The sequence below is a fragment of the Perna viridis genome, chromosome 2 (genome assembly GCF_037379345.1).
Source record: "Perna viridis isolate PV_CMFRI_1.1 ecotype Kerala chromosome 2, ASM3737934v1, whole genome shotgun sequence".
Lineage (NCBI taxonomy): Eukaryota > Metazoa > Mollusca > Bivalvia > Mytilida > Mytilidae > Perna > Perna viridis.
In genome coordinates this window covers 32,641,844-32,663,688 of record NC_142446.1, presented here as the reverse complement: position 1 = coordinate 32,663,688, position 21,845 = coordinate 32,641,844, and the positions used below count along the sequence as shown (strand labels likewise).

Below are 21,845 nucleotides of genomic sequence, written 5' to 3'. Positions count from 1 at the left end.
AGCATAGGGTTACAAAATAGCACAAAAAAATACTCAGACACCATTTATTTGCACGCCAGTCATGACATAAAAACAAGTCACGATTTCAGTATTCAAACTATTTATTTCCAAAGAGGAGAAATATTACATGCTGAAAACGTACAAAATGTATGTCAGATATTCTCAGCGACATCAACACGAAGGCCGCCATATTGTTTACAGGTACGACAACACAATTAATTCTCCTTAGAATATAGTTCCAACTCTGGTAGTAGGTACCTTCCACAATTTTTTCATATTTTTACTGGAAACTTCTTTGCTGAATTTTCGCCTCTAATTGGTAGAGAATAGGTTAAAGTTACATGAGATTTTTTTTTTCATTAATCAATTCTGACTAAAAGTTGTGATTTGGTTCAATGGAGGAAGGTTAAAATTTAGTACTTTTAACTCAGTTCATTTGTCATGTTTACCCCATCTCCGCATTATATGTATTAATTTCAGAAAATGATGGTAAAATTTTCTACAATTTATATATAAAATCCAGTTTGTACACATCTTTAGAAGTTTTATTCAGTTTGCGCAGGTGGAATTTTTTTAATCTGCTCAAATGTGTATATTGAAATGCACTTGAAAATGAATTGCGGTCTCGTGCCTACAAGGCAAAAAGTAGTTCCCACGTTATTCTAAAAATAACTGACCATTATCGATTTACAATATTGGACATGCAATATTGGCAGAAAATGCGTCCTTTGCAGGATAAGACTATGTTACACAGACTTGTTTTATGATCACTTCATTTTGTAATGACGAAATTCATTTTTTATACAAAATTCAATTTTGTGTCACAAAAGTCTAATAAGTATTCTCTGTCACAAAATTCAATTTTATGAGACAAAATTTAATTTTGTACGCAAATTAGTTTACAGAATCCTTTGGATATGCAAAGGAATTCTCTCTCATTTCGAGTTTTGTAAGGCCTCTCATTGGATATAGTAACCGCGGGTGTCGCAGGTTTCCCATTACTTCGAGCAAGGGAATATCATATGGTTGATGCGCTATTCTGCAAAAGAAATACTTTATTATATATTACTTACTTTTGCAGAAAAGCTTGATAAATCACTTATATGATGTGTCCTTGCTCGAAGTAATCGGAAACCTACGTCTGCGAGACCCGCGGTTACTATATCCAATGAGAAACATTACAAAATCGTGTTGAGAAAATTCATTTGCATATCCAAAGGATTTATTTATTTATTTATTTATTTATTTTGACAAATTAAGTACATATAATACAAACATAAACTACAGTGTACATATACACATAGACATAAACGTACACAGACAAAGACATTACATGAATAAAAAATAGCATTTATATGTAACCTTGAAACTTGTCAAGGATAGTCCATAATGCCATATTTATATAAAAAGGCTTATTTCCAATGGGGTTCTTAAAAAGAAAAGAATACATGAAAAAGTTTATGTAAATACAATTTATTATATTAAAAAGGGACATTTTGTAGTTAAAAATAAATATAAATTCATTTTCTTCTCTCCTTTTGATTTCTTCCTTTATAAAGAGTTTAACTTCAGTTTTGAAAGAATTTTTGTTTGTTATATTTTTAACAGTAAGTGATAATTCTGTGAACTAATTTGCATACAAAATTGCCTTTTGTGACACAAAATATACTTTTATCTCACGAATTGCCTTTTGTAATACAAAATTGAGAATTTATAGTATGTTATGAATTTTGTTAGTCTGAACTCATTGTTGTTGAACAAAATCCACTTTTGTCAGTACAAAATTGAATTTTGAGTACAAAACCACAAGAGTCCCATTCGACGCCCCGTATTTTTTGGCATTTTCATTTCCTCCTGGTTAAAAAATATTGTCTTGATATTCATATTTTACATGCTTTGAATTAAGCAAATATTGACAACACAACGAATGTCCGTTTCGTTATCTTAGCATTCATATCGATAATGGTAAACTTAATATACAAATATTTACGATGAAAGGGGTGACTTTTCATTCCCAATTGTCAACTTTCCGTTTTTAGATGGTGACGTCCCCTTTAGGATTGTCACCATTATAGTCATGTTTACATATCACAATTAGTTCGATTTACAACAGTGTTTCGGATTTCAACGAAAAGAATTTTTTACATGACCGAGAAATTACTACATCAAGGTTTTCGATATCACAAGCACGTAAAACATTCACAAAATATTTTCAATCGATACAAGGAACTCACTCTCAAATGAAGATATACTTGTAAAGGATTAATACGTGACGGTATTTTACACAATGCACGGGAAGCTCGATATTCACCCAATAAGTTAACTTAAACTTTGAATAGGCTTATTCGTAAGGGACATAGTTATGATATCAGTGGCGTAGCACCATTAATGCAGTGTAAACATGTGCTTACAAATTTATTTTGACAATTTTTTTTTTAGTTTTTCACAACCTTGACTTTATATTTACATTAATTTGCTTGTAACAATCACATCTGGATTTAATCTCTATTAAACATTTGATCCTACAACGTAAAAAGTTAGAATTCGGTTCCTCCATACCTCAAGACACCAAGTCAAAAAATAGCTTGCCAGACAACCTTTAGCACTGCTGGAGTGAAGTTTTATAGGTTCAAGATCGAGTTTTATTCAAGATCAGTTCAATTAAACTAGCGTCCGTGGGTTGATCTTGAACATCATAAAAACCTAAGAGGATGCCGTTTACGTTGACGTGACAAATATGCGTCTGGGAAAAACACGCTTTCATCGACGACTCGAAATTAAAACATTATCACCCTCCAGTTATTTTTACATGTAAATTAAAATGAAGAGAAGTCACCCCTCTTCATCAGAACATACTTTGAGCAAAGGACAAAGTAAATTATCACAATACTTTTCAAAACAGCAAAAAGCTGCTTCCACAGATACAAGTAAACAAGGGTTTATAGAACTTCAAGTTTTGTCAGAGCCAGATTTGTCTGCTCGTCCTGCTTAATGTAGCACTGAATGTGTAGACAATGTACTAGGGCCTAAATCATTACAGCCACACAACTTTGATATTGCATCTTACAAGGGGAAGGTTGACGACAAACAAAAGTTCTTTATACTGAAAAATAAATGGGTTATTCCCGCTTCGTTTGTATTTCCTATTACAAAAATTCAGGGAGTGATAAGGGGTTTTAATCGAACATGGCTCGATAAACATCCTTGGTTATGATATTGCGAGTCAGAAAATGCAGTGTATTGTTTGTTTTGCGTTTTATTCAATAGTTTAGATAACGCTTTTGTAAGAACCCCTGTAAATGATTGGGCAAATTTGACAACTTTGATAAAACACCATTTGAGCCAACCAGGTCATGACAAGTGTATTGAAATGAGTGAAAGTTTTATGAAAATTGCTGAAGGTAAAAGGGATGATGCAGTCTCAATGTTGAGCGGTATTATTGGTTTAATTTTGTTAAAAAAAGACCCAAAAAATCAAAAAAGAAAAAGAAAAACGAGAAAAAAATCAAAGCTGGCTGTGATTCTTTTTTACTTATACACCTTCCTCTAAAATAAGTTTTAAAATGGATGGTCAAAGCTGTTACCTTAATGAACAAAATGTTATTCGAATTTGAAAATTATGCTGCCTTCCTGCTTACATATCTTGAATTTCCAGCTACGCCACTGGATATTGTTGTCAATTGGTTTTGGTATTTACATTCAGTTTGATTCGCTCATTGGTTTTTTACATAAAAATTGAACTCTATTCTTAAAAGCAGTTTTTTTTTCACATGCATGGTTTGTGTCCTTATTTTATGACTTGTGATATCCCGTGATTCTCAACCCCGCATGGGGAGAATTGAGATTGATTTTACACACGATGGAGACATAACATTTGTAGGTTTAAACTGGTCTGCAGCTGACACGTCAGTTTACTGCTAGCAGTCGTTAGTTTGTACATTTGAGTACTTATATTCAGCTTCTTTATTTCCGTAGTAAAAAGGGACTCGGACCTTTTTGAACTAATTTTTAGGTTTGTGATTTTTTCCACAGTAGCCAGATTTTAAAGGGGAAAGGTTGTGATTACGCCAAAGTACTTTAACCCCGCCTCATTTTTTTTTGCGCCTGTCCCAAGTCAGGAATTTCTGGTCTCTGTACACATGTATGTTTTGTTTCGTTTTTTATCTTTGATTTATTTTTATGTTACTTGAGTATATAGTGGCAACTCTTTCGCTGTACCTGTGTATAATGCTGTTTTGGGGCCAGCCTCAGCCTACGCTGTGGAGTAAGGGTTTCCTCGTCGTTCATTGAAGACCAAAGGGTGGCCTTGGGCTGACGTTTTCATTCCGGTGTGGTTGTTGTCTCTTTGACATAATCGCCATACCTATTTTAGTTATATTTGTCTCATCGCTCTTTAGAAATTAATGAAACATGTCTTCTTTCTGTACCTTATATTTAAAGTGTCCTTGATGGCTGATCTTATCACAGGGGCTTGTTCCCACTCGGGGTTCCCACTATCACATATACAGTTCGACTTGTGTGTAAACACGGAAAGGTTATCCCAATATTGGGATGCCTCGCTTCAACTCATTTAAAAAATATTCGAACATATTACTATTTACTGCTCTGCAATCACTAAAAATGATGAATATGATTAATACAAGTATCATTATCAAATACTCGTTAAATCAAAACGAGGCTCCGTATTTCCACAACAATGACTTGGAATTAAAATGAAACTACTGCGACCTTGACATCGCCAGACCAAAGTTATGTTCCCTATTCGATATTCCATCAATGTGTTACATTTGTGTTTGTATTTATATTCTGTCCGGTATTTGCAATATCATGTACTGTTCGTACATGCACATGTGCTAAGTAGGAGTTATTGTTGATATATTATTTTTTACGTCCTATGATGACTAGAATTGACTGCTGATTTCTGCGTCATGTTTGATAATATGAATGTCATTTAGCATTATAATTATTGTTTCATAATTCTCAAGTAATAGCAAATAGATTTAAAATGAAACTTCAATTACATGATATTCACACAAAGGCAAGCAAAACCAACATGGATATATAGGGAGTATTTTCATCAGTTGTTTTGACATGTAATGGAACTAAGTGGTATAACGTGCCAACCTTATCAAACAAGACAACCAAACAACAGTTTGTCTCAGAGAAAAAAGGGTGTCTACGAGAAAAATGAGCATGTGATTGGATAGCCTTAGAGTACTGTAAAGATTTGCAATAAAACCCGATCTAGGCGTTCATAAATCTGCATCCGCCAATCGCAAAAAAAAAATGGTCGTAAATACTGTATATATCGCATTGGACATTCCAGATCTACACGTCTGCTTGTTGGTGATTCTTGACCTGACTGCATCCCATTTGATTGTTCCTTTCCATTAAACATGTTTTCCTACTTTGTGTAGTTTTTGCCAACACCAGGCAAAATTATTTTGACTTCTACAATGTGTTTAATTCAAGGCCGCTCCATCAAAAACATTATCGATTTCTTGCAAGACATCGGTTTATTTAATCAAATCTAATTTTTGATCCTTATTACTCGGAAGTCATGTGACTTGGAACTGAGTCTTAAAACCATTTGATGTAAATCAAAAGGACTTCCGCTTGATGACTGTGAAAGAGATCTAGGGGATGAATATTAAAAGGTATCAAATTTGTATTTCGTATTAATACATTGCCCACTTTTTACAGTATAGATTGACATTATATTTTACATGATTGGTTGTCAAAGAAAAATTCCAATACATATATAGAGGTTTTAACTGTATTTTATTAATGCCTTTGATATCCATATATGGATTCCATGTAATTGCCTACGTTTAAAACTAAAAATAAGTAGTCTAGATACACATTGGGAAACAAAATAAAACGAAACAAAAAAAAAAAAAGGAAAACGAAATTAAAATTGAAATTTTAAATCATCTTTACCTTTCAAGTACCTTTTCACATGTAAACAGTTTTTTGTCTTAATTTAATTCTTTAATAAAGATACTTCGATCACATTTTTAATATTTTCAGATTGATAAGTGATGTGGCCCTGGTCGCCGAAACGCCATAAAACCAACAACCATTCATTCAATCAGTATGTCTGATTGATTGATTGATTAATTAATTGTGGTTTTACTTCCTATTGCAGATATGTCGTGCATTTCAGGATGAGAACGTTTAATCGATTTAACATAGCCTGCTAGTCATACACGCTGGATTTGTTTATTTGCCAGATCACAGAACCAACAACCCGCGGATGAGCATGTCATCTGACTTGGACGCCCTGCAATCGAAGCTTTATGTCGCGTTTTGGTGGAGAAGCAGTGACTACCAATTTTAAAGGCTTTCATTGATTCGGCCGGGATCGAACCCACAACCTCCGAGCTCGAGTCGAGCACACTAGTACTGCTACGAGACCATTCAGACGGTTTATATAGTAACCAAGTAAACACAGTCTAAAGTCAGATTGTGTATATTTTAAAAGATTTTTTTAACTGCATATTTTTTGCAAAGATATCATGGTATAATCCGAAAGAGGTATCGTACTTAAATGATAGAAGCGGATAGATATTTCAAGCATAAGTGAAGAATATTATAATGATCATAAGCACAAGTCTTGCTATATTTAGTCACTGTAACTAATGCGAATACACAAGTACATGGGCGGAGATACCCTCCTCCCGTGCACCCCCACTTATCAACCAAAATATGATTTTCAGGTACCCTTACACCTCCTATTTACGAATCTTTTTGCCGCCAAAATAAACTGAAGCATTCATGTATTTTTGGCTACTTTTTGGGCTCGCTAGAATGCAAAGACACTATATCATTATAATTGAATATACAAAAGCTTCTTTGAAGTATGTTATTTGAAAGAAATTGACAATTATAGGTGTAATTGAAGAAAATATGAAATTCTGAAAATTCCCCTTTTTATGAATAACTCATTATTGTCACATTGAAACTGAAAAATAAACGCGCATAAAATGAAAAGATATGTTGATACATCAATAATTAAAACAACATGTCTATTGTACACCGTTTATATGGCAAAAACTAACATTTTAGTTCATGTTAAGGCATTTTTTATCATGGGTAGGGATGGCAATTTTCCAACTAACTTGACTTGAAAAAATTCAAATATTTATTACTTGGGCTCATTTTGAAGCTAAGGCACTATATTAATGTACCGTTTCACACAAAATCTTGTTTAAACTACGATATTCTGGAAAAAAGACGAATTTTGAAGAAAATTCTGAAATTCTGAAAATTCCTATTTTCCCGATTTTATAGTAATTGTTCCACCAAAAGGAAAATCTAAGCGCCTGAATTGATCAGATATGTTGGGTTCATCATTATCTTAATTATGAATGCCTGAAATATGAGTTCTACAATGTCAGTATGCTGTGAATGAGAATTCTGTTTGACACTGAGATCAATTTTCTAGGGGTAGGGGTAATATTTTTAATATTTTTGAAAAATCTTTTTTTTTGAAAATTAGTTTTTCCTGGTTCATGTATAGTAGAAATTAAATTATCTATCGAATGATACCAAATTTGAGACGTTATAGTCGAGTAATAACTTATAGAGTCGAATTTATGCGACCGAAAAATCGAAAATCCCATTTTTTGCATTTTTGATCAATTCTGACTACGAAATTCGCCAAAATTCATCACAAGAGCCACAGAAGTACAATGTGTGTTAATACTAAACAGAAAATACCAAATAAGCCATTTGTAATTGAAACATTGATACTCTAGAGGTTTTGACATTGAAAAATATGTCAATTTAAGCGATTTTTCGGCGGGGTAGGGTATATTTTTTTCATTTTAACGCAAAACCCTAAGTGTTACTGCAACTTTCTTGGTACCATTGTAAAGCTGATAAATTGGGCTATACGATGATACCTAAATGTGTTTAGTTTGTTCAAACATGCAATCCCGGGGAGGCTTAGACGCTCAAACAATTGAGTCATAAAAATCTTGGCTTTTCGACCCAATGGGGTACAAATATAGGCTTACACTGAAATAGAATTCGAAATATTCTTTGGCGACAAATTGATTCGGCAATAGGAGGTATAAAGGTACCTAAAAATCACCATGAAGTTGATGAGTGGGGGAGCACGGTGGACCCTCCCAGCCTATGGACTACATGCTAAAGATAAATGAAAACGGGTAAAAACATTAACCTAAAAAACAGAATAAATGAAAACCAAATCAGAATTAAGACAAAAGCAAGATGCAAAACATGTATATGTATACAAGTTGTATATTTGTCATAATAAGTTGAGTAACTCTGACAGGTTTTCTGTATAAATTACTTGTTTTAGGCTGAACTATTTTCACCAATATAGCAGCTCAAGAGAAATCCACAATACACTTCTAATGATCGATGTTATATTGACATTATAATGCCAATATATAGTCGAAATAAATATACAAAAAGTAATATGTTGTGGATTTGTCCGTATCACACCCATGATAATGCCCTCACCCCAGTATAAACATGCAACCAAGCCTGATAGATAATATGAGCCGTATCACACCCATGATAATGCCCTCACCCCAGTATAAACATGCAACCAAGCCTGATAGATAATATGAGCCGTATCACACCCATGATAATGCCCTCACCCCAGTATAAACATGCAACCAAGCCTGATAGATAATATGAGCCGTATCACACCCATGATAATGCCCTCACCCCAGTATAAACATACAACCAAGCCTGATAGATAATATGAGCTTCTGGCTTGGAATGACATATGATATGAAAAAGTCATATGATAGAATATTGAATGATCACGACTTCAATATTTTAACAATAACGCAAGTAGAGTTATCTTTCTTTAAATGTTGTTTTTTATTCATAATTTTGCAAATCCTTTACAAGTTTATCAAATGAGACATACATTTCTCACTGGAGGATCGATACATTTATATGAAAAAAGGGGCGGAATCTAATCCAGAGTGCTGTAAAAGGGGGAAAGGAAAGATTTCCAAATGTTGCTTAAAACTAACAACATCATCCAACAAAAGTGGGATTTCGACCCCCAGACCCCATGCAGACGCCTCTGCTTCTACAGCTATCTGAAAATACAATACAAAACATGGACCATCAAGTGGAAGTTGTAGGCGCATAGTTCAGGTAACAAATCTAAATTTAGATTTGGGGAAAAGAAATCAAGGGAACCAAGGTTCAAAAGAAAGTAATCCAGGGACAAAGACCAAACATGGAAAACAGACATACACAACAAAGAACATGAGGTAACTAAAATCATACATACAAAGTAACAAAAGCATGAATGAGCGACTCGGACTCCACTAAAAAACTGGGAGCATGGACCAGGTGCACTGGTAGGGTAAGCGTCCTCTGCTTTTCTAGAAACACCCGCCGAGTTGCTCATAAAAAGTCAAGTGCGGTGTAGACGAAAGAGGAAAGGAAAACAATGACACGATGAACAGATCAGTTTTTATGGTGCAGATGGATACACCATAACGATCCACAAGTTCATGATGGCGACCATAAAACTTCTGTAGTGATGACTTCAATCTTGTAGCAACATATCTCTGTATGTAAGGGTCCTATCTCGTTACAATAAGTCTGCATAGTTACGGCAAGGTCTGGCATAACGTATGAGTTGTGGTATGAAAACTCCATACGCAGATGCTGAAGGGATGCTGCCACAGATGAAATGAAAGTTGACAATTCTCAATGAAAAGTCCTCTCGTTTGTCGTAAAGTTTGGTCAATAGTTTTCCCATATCATCGATCTCTAAGTGTAGGTCAATATATGAGGCTGACTTCACAGTGTCTGTAGTATCTTTTCATATTAGCTAAGCATTGACATCGACTTTTACTTATTTCGGTATGCCTCTGGTATCCACACCTGCTACCACTGAATCAAATTCAAAGAAACTTTCATAGAATATTTATACTCCCATTGTACACCTCAAATTTTAGATGAGGTACTTCCTGTGTGACTTATTTGACAATATCAGTGGCGGATTCAGAGGGGGTGCAGGGGATTGGCACCCCTTTTTATTGGAAAATTTGTCATTTTCATGTGTAAAATTGCTAAAAAAAAATGGCAAATAATGTCCTAGCATCCCCTTTTTCTGAGGAACCTCGGCAGGTACCCCTCCTTTTCTAAGTATCTGGGTCTGGCCCTACTATATAATTTGTGTGTGGGGGAGGGGGGATATTCTTAAGCTATGCTCCCAGTTTTTATTTACGAATGAAAATGTCCTATTGCAATCATAATATCTGAAGGGTAAAATATCATTTAGCACTGAAAAAAGCTATTAATTTTCCATTTTGATAATTAATAAAATCGAAAACCTGTAGGACAACAAAGAATATATCCTATCCGAGCACGGAATCCCAAAGGAGGCACAGCCGTAGACCCTCATGTACATATCTTGAGATTCATTGGTCCCATTGCAGTCTTATAAAATAACCTGAAGTGTTCAGTATCTCGTCATGTTTTTTTATCGGTACAAATGCCTTTAGATACGTGTAAACGTGTGGCAAAGCCCACACAAGTTCAGTACAATGCGTATCGAATATACACGTATAAAACCCATCCAACATATAAGAAGACATACACATCCATTATGAGTATTAACTTTTATGATTTCATATTTACAAAATGTAACTGATAACATAATTCCTGCAAGAAATGAATTCGTCATACACACATGTCGATCTGCAATTATAATCCATAATATATCGAGATTATAATGGGAATATTAATTACAGGGAGAGAGACATAAATACGGAGGCGTTAAAGGGACATGAATATTTTTTTTTGGTCTTTATAAGTCTTATTTAGAGTTCATTTATGTCAAATTTTCAAGTTTAGAAAGTCAAAAGTTTGACTCTGAAAACTAAATTTTACGGCCGTTTTTTTTCGAGTTAATGTCAACAAAATATTTATAATATCTTTGTTCTTTATACGCTTCCGTACACGCAAACAATATATTTGCTGCTGAAATACGCGAATTTGACCTAGCCAGGAAAAACTAGTAATCGTAACCTGTACAAGGTATTACACTGTACATTACTGGTGTAAATGTCAAATAGAGTTACTCGCGACACATTTCTAAGGTTATCGGTACATGTATGTGGTAATTGTTTCCATTGATCAAATCAGAAGCTGGAGAATGCAGTAAGATATATACTACATGTATAAGATGAAACACGTAACTGCATTGTTCATCGTAGGAATATATTGTTTCTAATAATTACAGGTAGGGTGTTAAATGTCTATTACTTCATCGAAGAAATGAATTTTCTACTGACATTTACTTTCCATCTTAGCGCTCGGGACGATGAGTTAAAAAATATATATCAATACATGTGCTGGTATGATTATTGAAATGATAAAATTACGATCATACTAACATTTGTATTTGTTCTCTAAATTCCATAAAAATGTTCATGTTTGATGTCTTCAGATAAATATATTTTCCCCAATGTGATTCAAGATAAAGTTGAACGACTATTTTCTTGAAATGAGTATTTAAAATATTCGGTTTGTTCCAATCTAACCAATCCAACCAAATATTCTCTTTGAATTCTATCATATATAAGGAGAATAGGTATAGTGTATATGTCAAAGAAACAACAACCCCACCCGGATGAAAATGTCAGCCCAAGGCCACCCATTGGAAACCCTCATGGTTCGTACTTGTACCAAATTGTTCACTTTACATTACGATTCTGACGTAGAATTAAAGAATATAGGTAAATACAGAATGATGGAAATCAAACTTAGTCTAACAAAATTTCCTTCCATTACTTTATTTTTGTGTAAAAAGAATGAAAGAAAGAAAATCGTATTTTCTTGATTCTCAATTCAAGCTGATACGCTATGTCAGAGCCAGTTGAAGCTACATGGATTTTTTTACTGTGCTAAACTTCTCACAAATAAGTTTTCCTGCCGCTGTAAATTAAATCAAACATTTAAAAAAGTTCACGGCCATCGGCAATAACACGGTGATCATCATGGTGTGGTCATCTCTACCATAACAGATTTACTCATAAGACCAAAGTTTAACCCGGATTTGACTTCATATACGGGGACAGAGATTTAGTGTACATTTACACTCATGTGTAGATTTATACTAATTGACATTGAAACAAATATTTTTTTCTGAGAGAAAATCCGGTATGCTTGTTTACATAAAATTATTCGTCTTAATTATCAGCTAGTTCATGTAATACGCGGGACTGCACAGCTATCGCGGGTATTTGGGGTCGGGATATCTGTTTAAACGATAAAAATCACGAAATCATGTGTTATTACAGAGAATAATATATCTTAACTAAAGTATCCGTATTGTTTTATATCCATACCAGGTTTTCTGATATACGGGGTCGACTGGCATATAGGGCGGTTGTCTAGTACAATTATGTACTCCCGTATGTTAGAACACCAAAATATAGATGGGTCATCTCTTTTTGTGCCATAACTCATTTGCGACAGTTTATCATTTTTATTTTGTACATGTACTGTACGTGATTAAAACACAATATACGTGTACTTATATTGGATGACCATTTTATTCAAATTTCATTTTTTATTGTCCGTTAAGTGTCAAATGAGAAGGGCGTTTATTAATAGCTTCTAAAAAAAGTAATTTCTTTGTTAGAACACACTTCTGTCGTTAAAAGTGTCGCGATGCATTTATTTTATATTTATTTTGGTTATTAAAATACGGTGGTGCATTTATGACACACAATATTTTAAATTTTCCGTTAATAAGTCGAGCGGTCGACTTATTTTCTCGTGCGCTCGACTTATTATGACAAAAAACACACCATTAAAAATTTTAAAGCTTTAAAAAATACGCAGTAGATTTCCATGATATACATTTTGTTATAAAATATACACCATTGTTGATGTATAGAAGAAATTTTATGTAATTTTTTTTCAATTGAAAGTATTAATTTTAAGTTTTAAAAACATGCTTCAAACTCTCGTCACTCAAGATAATATTGTGAGATTTCATCAGATTCCAATCCCTGTTACATGTATTTAAGTAATCGGTATTATGAACAAAATCACTGTGGGGATTTTTTATCAGTCGAAAAACATGGCCCTGAAGCTAAAAATAGAACATAGGGGTGATATTGCAGATTTTTGCTAATAACTCAAAATGCATTGGACATTGCAATTAGCTTAAACCTGATACAGGATAAGCATATTATATTGTTCAGGATTATGTTAGTTGTAATTGACCAATTGTTTTGAAATTTTAATATTATGTTACTAACCACTAAAGGAAAGTTGGTGTATTAATACGGAGTTTGTGGCTTCTACTGTTAAAATCAAAGCATGCAAGTATTGAATCATTTCATATCGATCGTCTAGAATTTTACGCCTAGAATAATCGTCATATTGTAAAAATCGGGGATAAAATAAAGAACGGGGATCGAAATCTAAAGTATCTAGAAAACAAGCTGATTGTTGTAAATGGTTAACATTAATCTCTTTGATTTATTTTTTTTTTTAATTCACCATTCTGACTACGAAGGACATTAAAGAAAAACACACACTAAAATTCATGATGCATAATAGCAGTGCACCGATTTGCGTAATACCCAGGTTCGATGTCGGTTTACATGAAATACCCAGATGAATTAACACAAAACTCTCCGATATACTGCATAATTGAGCTACAAGCTACTATTGGGTCTTTCACAGTTTCTAAATTTTCAAATCGAAACTCAATTTATATATCGACCTTCAGGTCGAAAATGTCTGTCAAATCAGTTAAACTTAAAACACAATCTTTGAATGACAAAAATGCTGTCTTCAGATACATGCATGTCCCTCTCAACAAAATACATTTCTAGGTTCATAAGCTATATAGCACAAGTGCTGTAAGTTACCGCATAGACACATGTACAGTTCTATTATCATAACACATGGACAAAGAGCCCAATGGTTATTACAAAAAGCAATATTACCGGACCACAGACTGACATCATTCCTGAGATATGTATTATCGAAATTTCTATGCCATCTTCTCAGCAATTTTTTTCACTTGTCATCTCCGGGCTTTAGATGTCTTGAGGCGAAAACCGTAATGATAAAGAGCTTCGCAGAGCATGATACGACCGCGTTGGTTGAACCCTAAACAATTGAGGCAAGTGTTGACACAATATTATTCTTTGACACACTTAAGCATAGGGACTTATATCTCATTATGGACTCAACAACTGGTTTGGGCACAATATTAATAGCATAAAATTTGAAAGTTAATTAAAAGTTTTCGAAATCGGACCGACTTTTGTGGGTGTGGCACCTTGACCATTTTAACTCGAAAACGGTAAGACATATCTTAAATCTGATTGAAAAACGCAGGCAGAATAAAATACGGACAAAAAATAAAATAATCAATTTTTTGGGCGTGTGGCCCTTAGACCCCTGATAACATCAACACGGTATGATATATCTGAAACCTGATTGATTTTTTTGTTTGTTGGGGTTTAACGCCCGAGCAGCAATATTTCAGCTATATTCAGGCGATGAACATGAAGTGGATGATAAAATGAACATGAAATGATGATGAAATGAAAAATGGGACGGGACACAAGGACAATGGGAGTCGAGAAATTTTGATTGCCACTGGAAATAGGAAGAGTTGGGTAGCGTCGGGCAATTTATCCTCCTGTTGCGGAGCGCAAAGGTTCCTACTCCTATCGAATACCACAGCAGGGTTCTTTAACGTGCAAGGAACGTGGCATCTTTCCCAACACGGTGGACCACTATGGTTTGCGGTCAGGTTTTCCGTATTATAGCCTGACAACCCCAGCATATAACATGCCAGGGGTACCCCATTCCACCACCTGGGGCACACATCCCAGTTGCTCTGTGGGCAGAGCGCCTAGCCCCCGGCTAGGTTTCTGAGCACAATTTACTCGCCTTTTACGACAAGCTTAGTGCTGCTGCAGGCCTATTCTTTTGACACCCGGACCTGCACGGGGCGAAACCTGATTGAAAAATTCAGAAAGAAACAAAATTTCAAAAGGAAGTGATTAACAAGGGATTAGGTGATACATCAGGGTGGTTTCGAGGGTTATGCTACCCTTTTGTTAAAAAATTGACAAAAAATATTAGCGGCAATTATTTCTGGAACCCCTTTCTTTATACAAGTTTCTTGATCGGAACCACTATCCCTTTTTGTAAATGGGCCTGCATGAAGTCTTCCCATTGGTACTCAACATTCTTCTTTATATTTCATTGTTATGATAGATGACAATTTATAATTTCGCAGGATATTCATTTCTAGCTTACTATCAAATGGTTTATTATGTGTCTAAGAATAAAGCATTAGTAGACAACTTGAATGTATCGACACTGAACGACTGGTTTATTCGGGTAAATACATAGAAATAAAGAGTTAGGGGTCTCAACTATTTTTAATTGGATCGTTTTTAATACAAACAAAAATTAATCAGCATTTTAATTTCGCAGTAAAAGTTGTTTGTTGGATTTGTTTATTGGCGTAAATAACATAGAATTAATTTTAATATATTAGAAATACATACATCGTGGACCTAATTATCTGCATTTGAACTTTAACGGGGTTTGCCGATGGGACTATATTCCTGCGGTAGGGTAAGATAAATCGCAAATGCTATCAGGTTTACAAATCTAAAAGGCTCTTGCGACAGCTGTGTCAATTCTGATCTTCGATCTAAATTGATAAAACGGGACCAAAAGATGCTTAAACAATCCACCCTCTCTGCATGTGTCTAAGGCAATTAAATATCCATACTGTCCCCAATTGTGTTGCGGTCACATCATGCTGCACTCTGACACCGTCCCTATTTTGTTCGTTTGGAAGTGTGAAAGAGCCACCTACATTTATACATTATATGTTTTGAAACTTTAAACCAAGATGGCGTTCAAAATATGATAAATTGGTGAAATGATTTCTGAAATGCCTTACCATTATACAATATGAAAACCTATACATTTCTTGCATTATGTTTAATGTTGTTTGTTTATCTTTATTATTTTATTTAATTTCCAGAGTTAAGAATGACACCCCTTTCTTTTCTTTTAAAAAAAAATGTTTTTCTTAGTTGACATCATGGCTTCTTTTCTTTTGGTTTTCTTCTGTTTTAGGTCTTCTGATGATTATGTTTCCCTTTTAATTATTGTAGTGAGAAAAACTTTTCTGAAAGTTCTATCATAGGTTGCAACGAAGTAACGAGATAATAAATCGAGCGCTCGAGATAATAAGTCAAACGCACGACATAGTAAGTCGAGCGTTCGAGATAACAAGTCGAGCGCTCGACATACTGAGTCGAGCTCATAACATAATAAGTCGAGCGTTTGAGATGATAAGTCGAACGCACGAGATAATAAGTCGAGTGCACGGCATAAGTCGCGCGATCGACATAAGTGGAAAATTTAAAATATTATGTGTCCTAAATGTACCACCGTATATTAAAACAACAAAAAAAACTCAATGTTTACGTACAAAAGTGGGAGAGACACGCTGTTACCCTCGTGTACATGTAAACAGCCGCAAGATTTTAACAATTATGGTAATCACGTGGTATGTCTTGAACAGCTGACTGCATAATGTCCCTAAAGGCACACGATGATAAATAACCTTTATGATTGCATACGAGATTTTCCCCCATTTTGAGCATTAAATTTTTGATGATTTAATTTTAATCATCACATCTGATACATTACGTACATGAAAATGACATGTGTTACTTATGCGATATAATTACTATATTTAATTTAGCTACAAGGTAGTGAATCAGCCCAAATATAAACACGTTCAGGCGGACTGTGTGACAACGGGATTTTTCATGTGAGTCTTTTAATAATCATTTTAATACAAATGTATCTTTTTCACATTATTTTGTTGTTTACTGATTTTATTCATAATTTATAACTGTAACACATTCATGTAACTTTTTATCCTCTCTGCCCGTCTATAGTTTATACTATGTATACGACTTGTAATAATCACGTTCACTAATTTATATTTTTGTTATTATAAAGTCTGTATACTTTGTCATAATAGCTTTGTACACTTAATAGTATAGTTACTTCTTTAGTAGGAACAATACAGGGAATCGCTTTAATTAGTTCCGAAATGAAAACAGTTCCAATGTTCCAAGATTATTGACAAAAGGAAAAGTTACGATAACTGTACATTTTCAATTAAAGTGTAGAATTTGATTTATAAAATTATAGGAATGATTCGCTTCACAAAACATTCTCCGACAATATGTAATGAAGTGCGAAATATACACATATAGCTGTACACGTTTTCAGAATTATTTTTTTTTTATGAAACCCCTCAAATTTAGGAAGTTTCCATGTACAATGTACACCGGGCAACTCCTTTGCTTACAATGCGGTGCTTAAAAAATTAGCAGCAAAAATGGGTTGAAAATGCATTTTCGACAACTATTTTGCTCTGAATTTGAGAATTCCAAAGAGGCATTGATCAGCAATGTGTGTGTGTGTGTGTGGTTTTTGCGTGCGCTGATTAATGAATTTTGAGTTATCTAAAATCGCGAAATGGTTGGTAAGGTACTGTTAGTTGAAAATGTAACTTTTCGGTAATAAAAATCATGTATATACCTTATTACGACTCGTATGTTTTGTAATGTTCACAGCCGACTAAACAGTTTTAATATGTGTTTAATTCATTGATAATGAAAAGTTTTTTTTGTGTTTTGTGTGTATATGCTACAGGGCAAACTGGAATCCAGTGGGATCCGGAATCCTCCTAAACGAATTTGGATTTCCAATTTACACTGGATTTTAACTAGTGTAAATTGGAATTCTAATTTGTCATTTTTAATACCCGATTAGTCTCATTTTGTCGTAGTTCGTATTGTTCTAAATTCATCAAAATATATAAGAGATTCGTGACGTATATGAATGTCTAATTGTAGCAATCCCTTATAAGTACTTTTACTGAACAAAATACCGGTAAAGGTGGCCCATGCCCTTATATATACGTGCAATTTCCTTTAACATCCTTGCATTTAAACTGAGAGAAAATTTAAAGCAAATTTACTTGAATATGCCAGTATTGTTAACTCACCATAGTCATATTCTTAACTTATATATCAACCGTATTTGCGATAAGCACTGCATAAATAGCAACGGATTTACACGGGGATGTACACCTTCTTATGGTTGTATAACTGTTTTACTCTGTTGAAAGATATCAACAGACACTCGAGTTGCTTACTTACGATAGAACTGTATGATTGCTATAAAAAACAAGAAGAACCCCAAATAAACAAAAACACGAATATTAGCTTTTGTAAATAACACTAATCAACATCATGAATCACATTTATATTCTTTCAGATTTGTAGCAATGGATATACAACAATTCGATTCGGTTCATGCTGTAAACATATCATCGTTTAATTTCACGGAGTATATACTTTTCAACCATAACTGGAGCAATGAGAACAAACACAACATCACCAAGCTCACTACGTTTCTATGTACGTCAAATTATTGTCTACCTAATGCCTTAATATTAAGTATTATATCTATCTGTGGAATTATTGGCAATCTCGTGGTGACATATGCTGTGATAAGCGAAAAGAGACTGCACACACCAACCTTCATCGTAATATCCTGTCTTGCGCTGTCAGATCTCACATTTCTTCTTTCGAGGTACACCCGATTTATCGTCGATGGGTATTTTTCAACATCCCTGACCGTTCCCGAATACCGCATTGCTCGTGCAGTGCTCGACTTCCTTGGATTGATTGGAGCCGGTTCGTCCATTTTCCATTTGTTGTATATGTCCTTTGTTAGATACTACATTATCGTCCATCCTTTGAAAGCGCATGTGAAATTGACGTCTAAAAGAGTACTGGTAATATCATGTTTGCTATTTATTGGTGCTGCTGCTATAAGCACCTTATATTTATTTGCTGTTGTTATCAATATAACTGCTCAAGCGTTGAGACAAGCAGTTAACTGGACTGTAACTATTTTGATGTCGTTTGTGCCTATATTTGTTATTGGTATAACTCACGTGTTTAAGGCGAAGGCGCTCCTAAAATCCTTATCGACCGCGGAAGAAACTGCCCGGAAAATGTCAAGAGTCATTACATTTGTCATTGTGTGCTATTTAATTACAACGACGCCTAGTAATGTAATGGATATCATTAATCTTTTAAAGATTTTTCCTTTTACTTTGACATTTTTCCATCTTATGATGGCATTCAGAATCCTCCTTTTTCTCAACTTTGCGATTAATCCATTTATCTATTTCATCTTTTCACCACAATTCAAAAGATTTTTCAGAGAAAAATTTAAAAATATTTGTCCATCAGCTCACGGAATTTTTTCACATTCAGAACATTCCAATTCTACCAGATTAACGGAAGTCAGTCATAGCACACATGCGTATAACGCAATTACAAAACCGGACACATTAAACAAAAAGTAAGACCAATTACTGAAGCATATTCAACCATTGACATTATATTATTTATTTTTTGTGATATAATGTGATTTGTGTGCTTTTAATGTACGTTCTATACAAAATGTAAATAAAATTCAGCACTGATTCAGATTGTAATATAAACACTGCCACCATTTGTACCGTAAGTGTCGATTGACGACATGCTGTGGTATATTTCTAAGTTCTATTTTGTCGAAATCATTATTATACAAGTATCTAACTTAAATTATCCTTTTTTGACGGCGATAAATATATGCCAATTCATGCAATATCGTTGTCTCAAAAATCACACTTCACGCTTAAATCATGTGATTCTATGGTAGTACCTACATTATTGTATTACTGTGAAATCTGGGGATTTAAAACAATGAAAGAAAATAAAACAGGACAGCTACATGTAAAATTTTGTAAAAGAACATTGGAAGTTAGATGTTCTACCCAATATTTCATGGTAAATGGTAAGCTGGGTAGATTTCTGCTCGAAATATGGGTTAAAATCAGAATGTTGTCATTTGTTAATCTTCAATCTCAGTGTAATTTCAAAATAATGGATTCGTTTCATGGAATCGCCATTCAACAATGCTGGTTCTATCATGGAATCGGCATCCAACAATGCTGGTTTTACCACGGAATCGGCATTCAACAATGCTGGTTTTAGTCATTTTTTTTCATTGACCAGAACCGACATTACGATAATAAACTATTTTTTTATGTGATGTATTCATTACCTCATGGCTTAATGTATTTTAACTCATCCTTTGGCCAGTTGTATGGCTTATATAAAAAAAAGAATTTGAACTTGAACATTATTTTGATAAATTACCTGAGTATGGAGAACAAAGCGGAGGTCATCAAACTAGAAACAGGAAGATAGACAAAAACCCAAGACAAATATCAACCGACAGGACTAAATGTCCTCTTTCTGCAACGGTGGTATAGGTAAAGATTGTCTGTATAATTGAGAAATGAGTCAGTTTGAGATACAAATATTTATCTGCTTATCACACAAAAACTCTGAATATATTCAAAATCACTGGCTTCTTGTCTATCTGCAATGTTGAGGTTTATAAGACTTAGGCTTTCCATATATATCAAGAATTTGATAAAATTATTTTAATTCCTTCTATTTAGTTCTCAATGGCCAGTTTTATGATGTACATATTGTAAATAAATATATATATGTATGTATAGGATTTGCAGTATATTCATGTCATATGTATTGAATCGTTGTTTTTATCAATTTAAATAGAAGATCAGAATTGACATCATTAATTTGCATATCATTAAGTGTCAAATTGGTTGGCAAAAAAAAAAAAACCAACAACTAAATAAACAATTGACAATTTCATGATTAGAATCCCACTTTTCAAATCTATATAACTTTATTTTACATCCAATTCTGGTTCTGCAAAATGTTTCATTTAGATAAAATAATTCATATTTTGTATGGGAATTTGTGACTGTTTTACTAAAAATAAATTTCAAAGGATATATTTTCAGTCGCAAGAGCCTTATAAATTTAGATTTGTAAATCCTGTTATCATTTACAATTATCTTACACTACTGCAGGTAAATAGTCCCTATTGCATAATTAAGGTTCAAATGCAAATTTCTAATATATAATTTGTAATCCTATGCTATTTTTGCCAATAAACAACTTTTACTACAAATGCTTTTCTCTTGGGCGCATAATAAACCATCTAATGTTTAGCTAGAAATAGAAACACTGCAAGATTATAGTCATCGATCATAAAATAAAAAAGAACAATGCTGAGTACCAATTGGAAGAGCTGCCTTCAGCTATTTCATACGGGGCCTGGCGGATCCATATATCTACAAAAAGGGGTTCTGATCAAGAAGCTAACATAAAGAAAGAGGTTTCAGACAAGGACTACACTCCATGTTCCAAGCTATTTTTGCTGAACTATTAACAAAAGGGTAGCAACAACCATCCTCATTTACCACTCACTGTATCGTGTATTTTTATAACGGTTACAGCCTCGTGACATCGGGAGCCTGGAAATGACAAATAAAAATGAAAATTTGCATTTCTCAGGAATGGTGTCGGTCTATAGGCTGGTGATGTTGCTTTTTGTAATAATCATTCTAAATTGACTATTTGGGCATGTGTTATAATGATAGAGCTGTAGGTGCTTCAGGGCCTTAAAAGTACATTGCGAGTGTTTCCTGCACCCTACATAATTGTTGAAATTTTATTGTAAGACTTTGGCGTTTATTTTATGTATATGTCTATGGAACTAAGCGCTTTTTTGTTTATTCTTCTAGGTGTTTCATGTAAACCAGCATCGAATCTTAATATTTCGCAATCTGGCGCACTGCATGCTACGATACATCACGT

The 21,845-nt window shown here is 34.0% G+C and overlaps 1 protein-coding gene across 1 annotated transcript; it reads left to right on the top strand.

The window, feature by feature from the left end:
* Positions 1-11,149: 11,149 nt before the first annotated feature.
* On the top strand, positions 11,150-21,156 carry LOC148624687 (melanocyte-stimulating hormone receptor-like). The gene is made up of 3 exons (XM_088567525.1): positions 11,150-11,251; positions 16,778-16,846; positions 18,370-21,156. The coding sequence occupies exon 3, from the start codon at positions 18,380-18,382 to the stop codon at positions 19,469-19,471; it is 1,092 nt and encodes a 363-aa protein (XP_088423651.1). The 5' UTR covers positions 11,150-11,251; positions 16,778-16,846; positions 18,370-18,379; the 3' UTR covers positions 19,472-21,156.
* The last annotated feature ends 689 nt before the right edge of the window (positions 21,157-21,845 follow it).

Excerpts from the sequence above, each read along its gene's own strand:
- LOC148624687 (XM_088567525.1), top strand. The coding sequence starts at position 18,380 with ATGGATATACAACAATTCGATTCGGTTCATGCTGTAAACATATCATCG.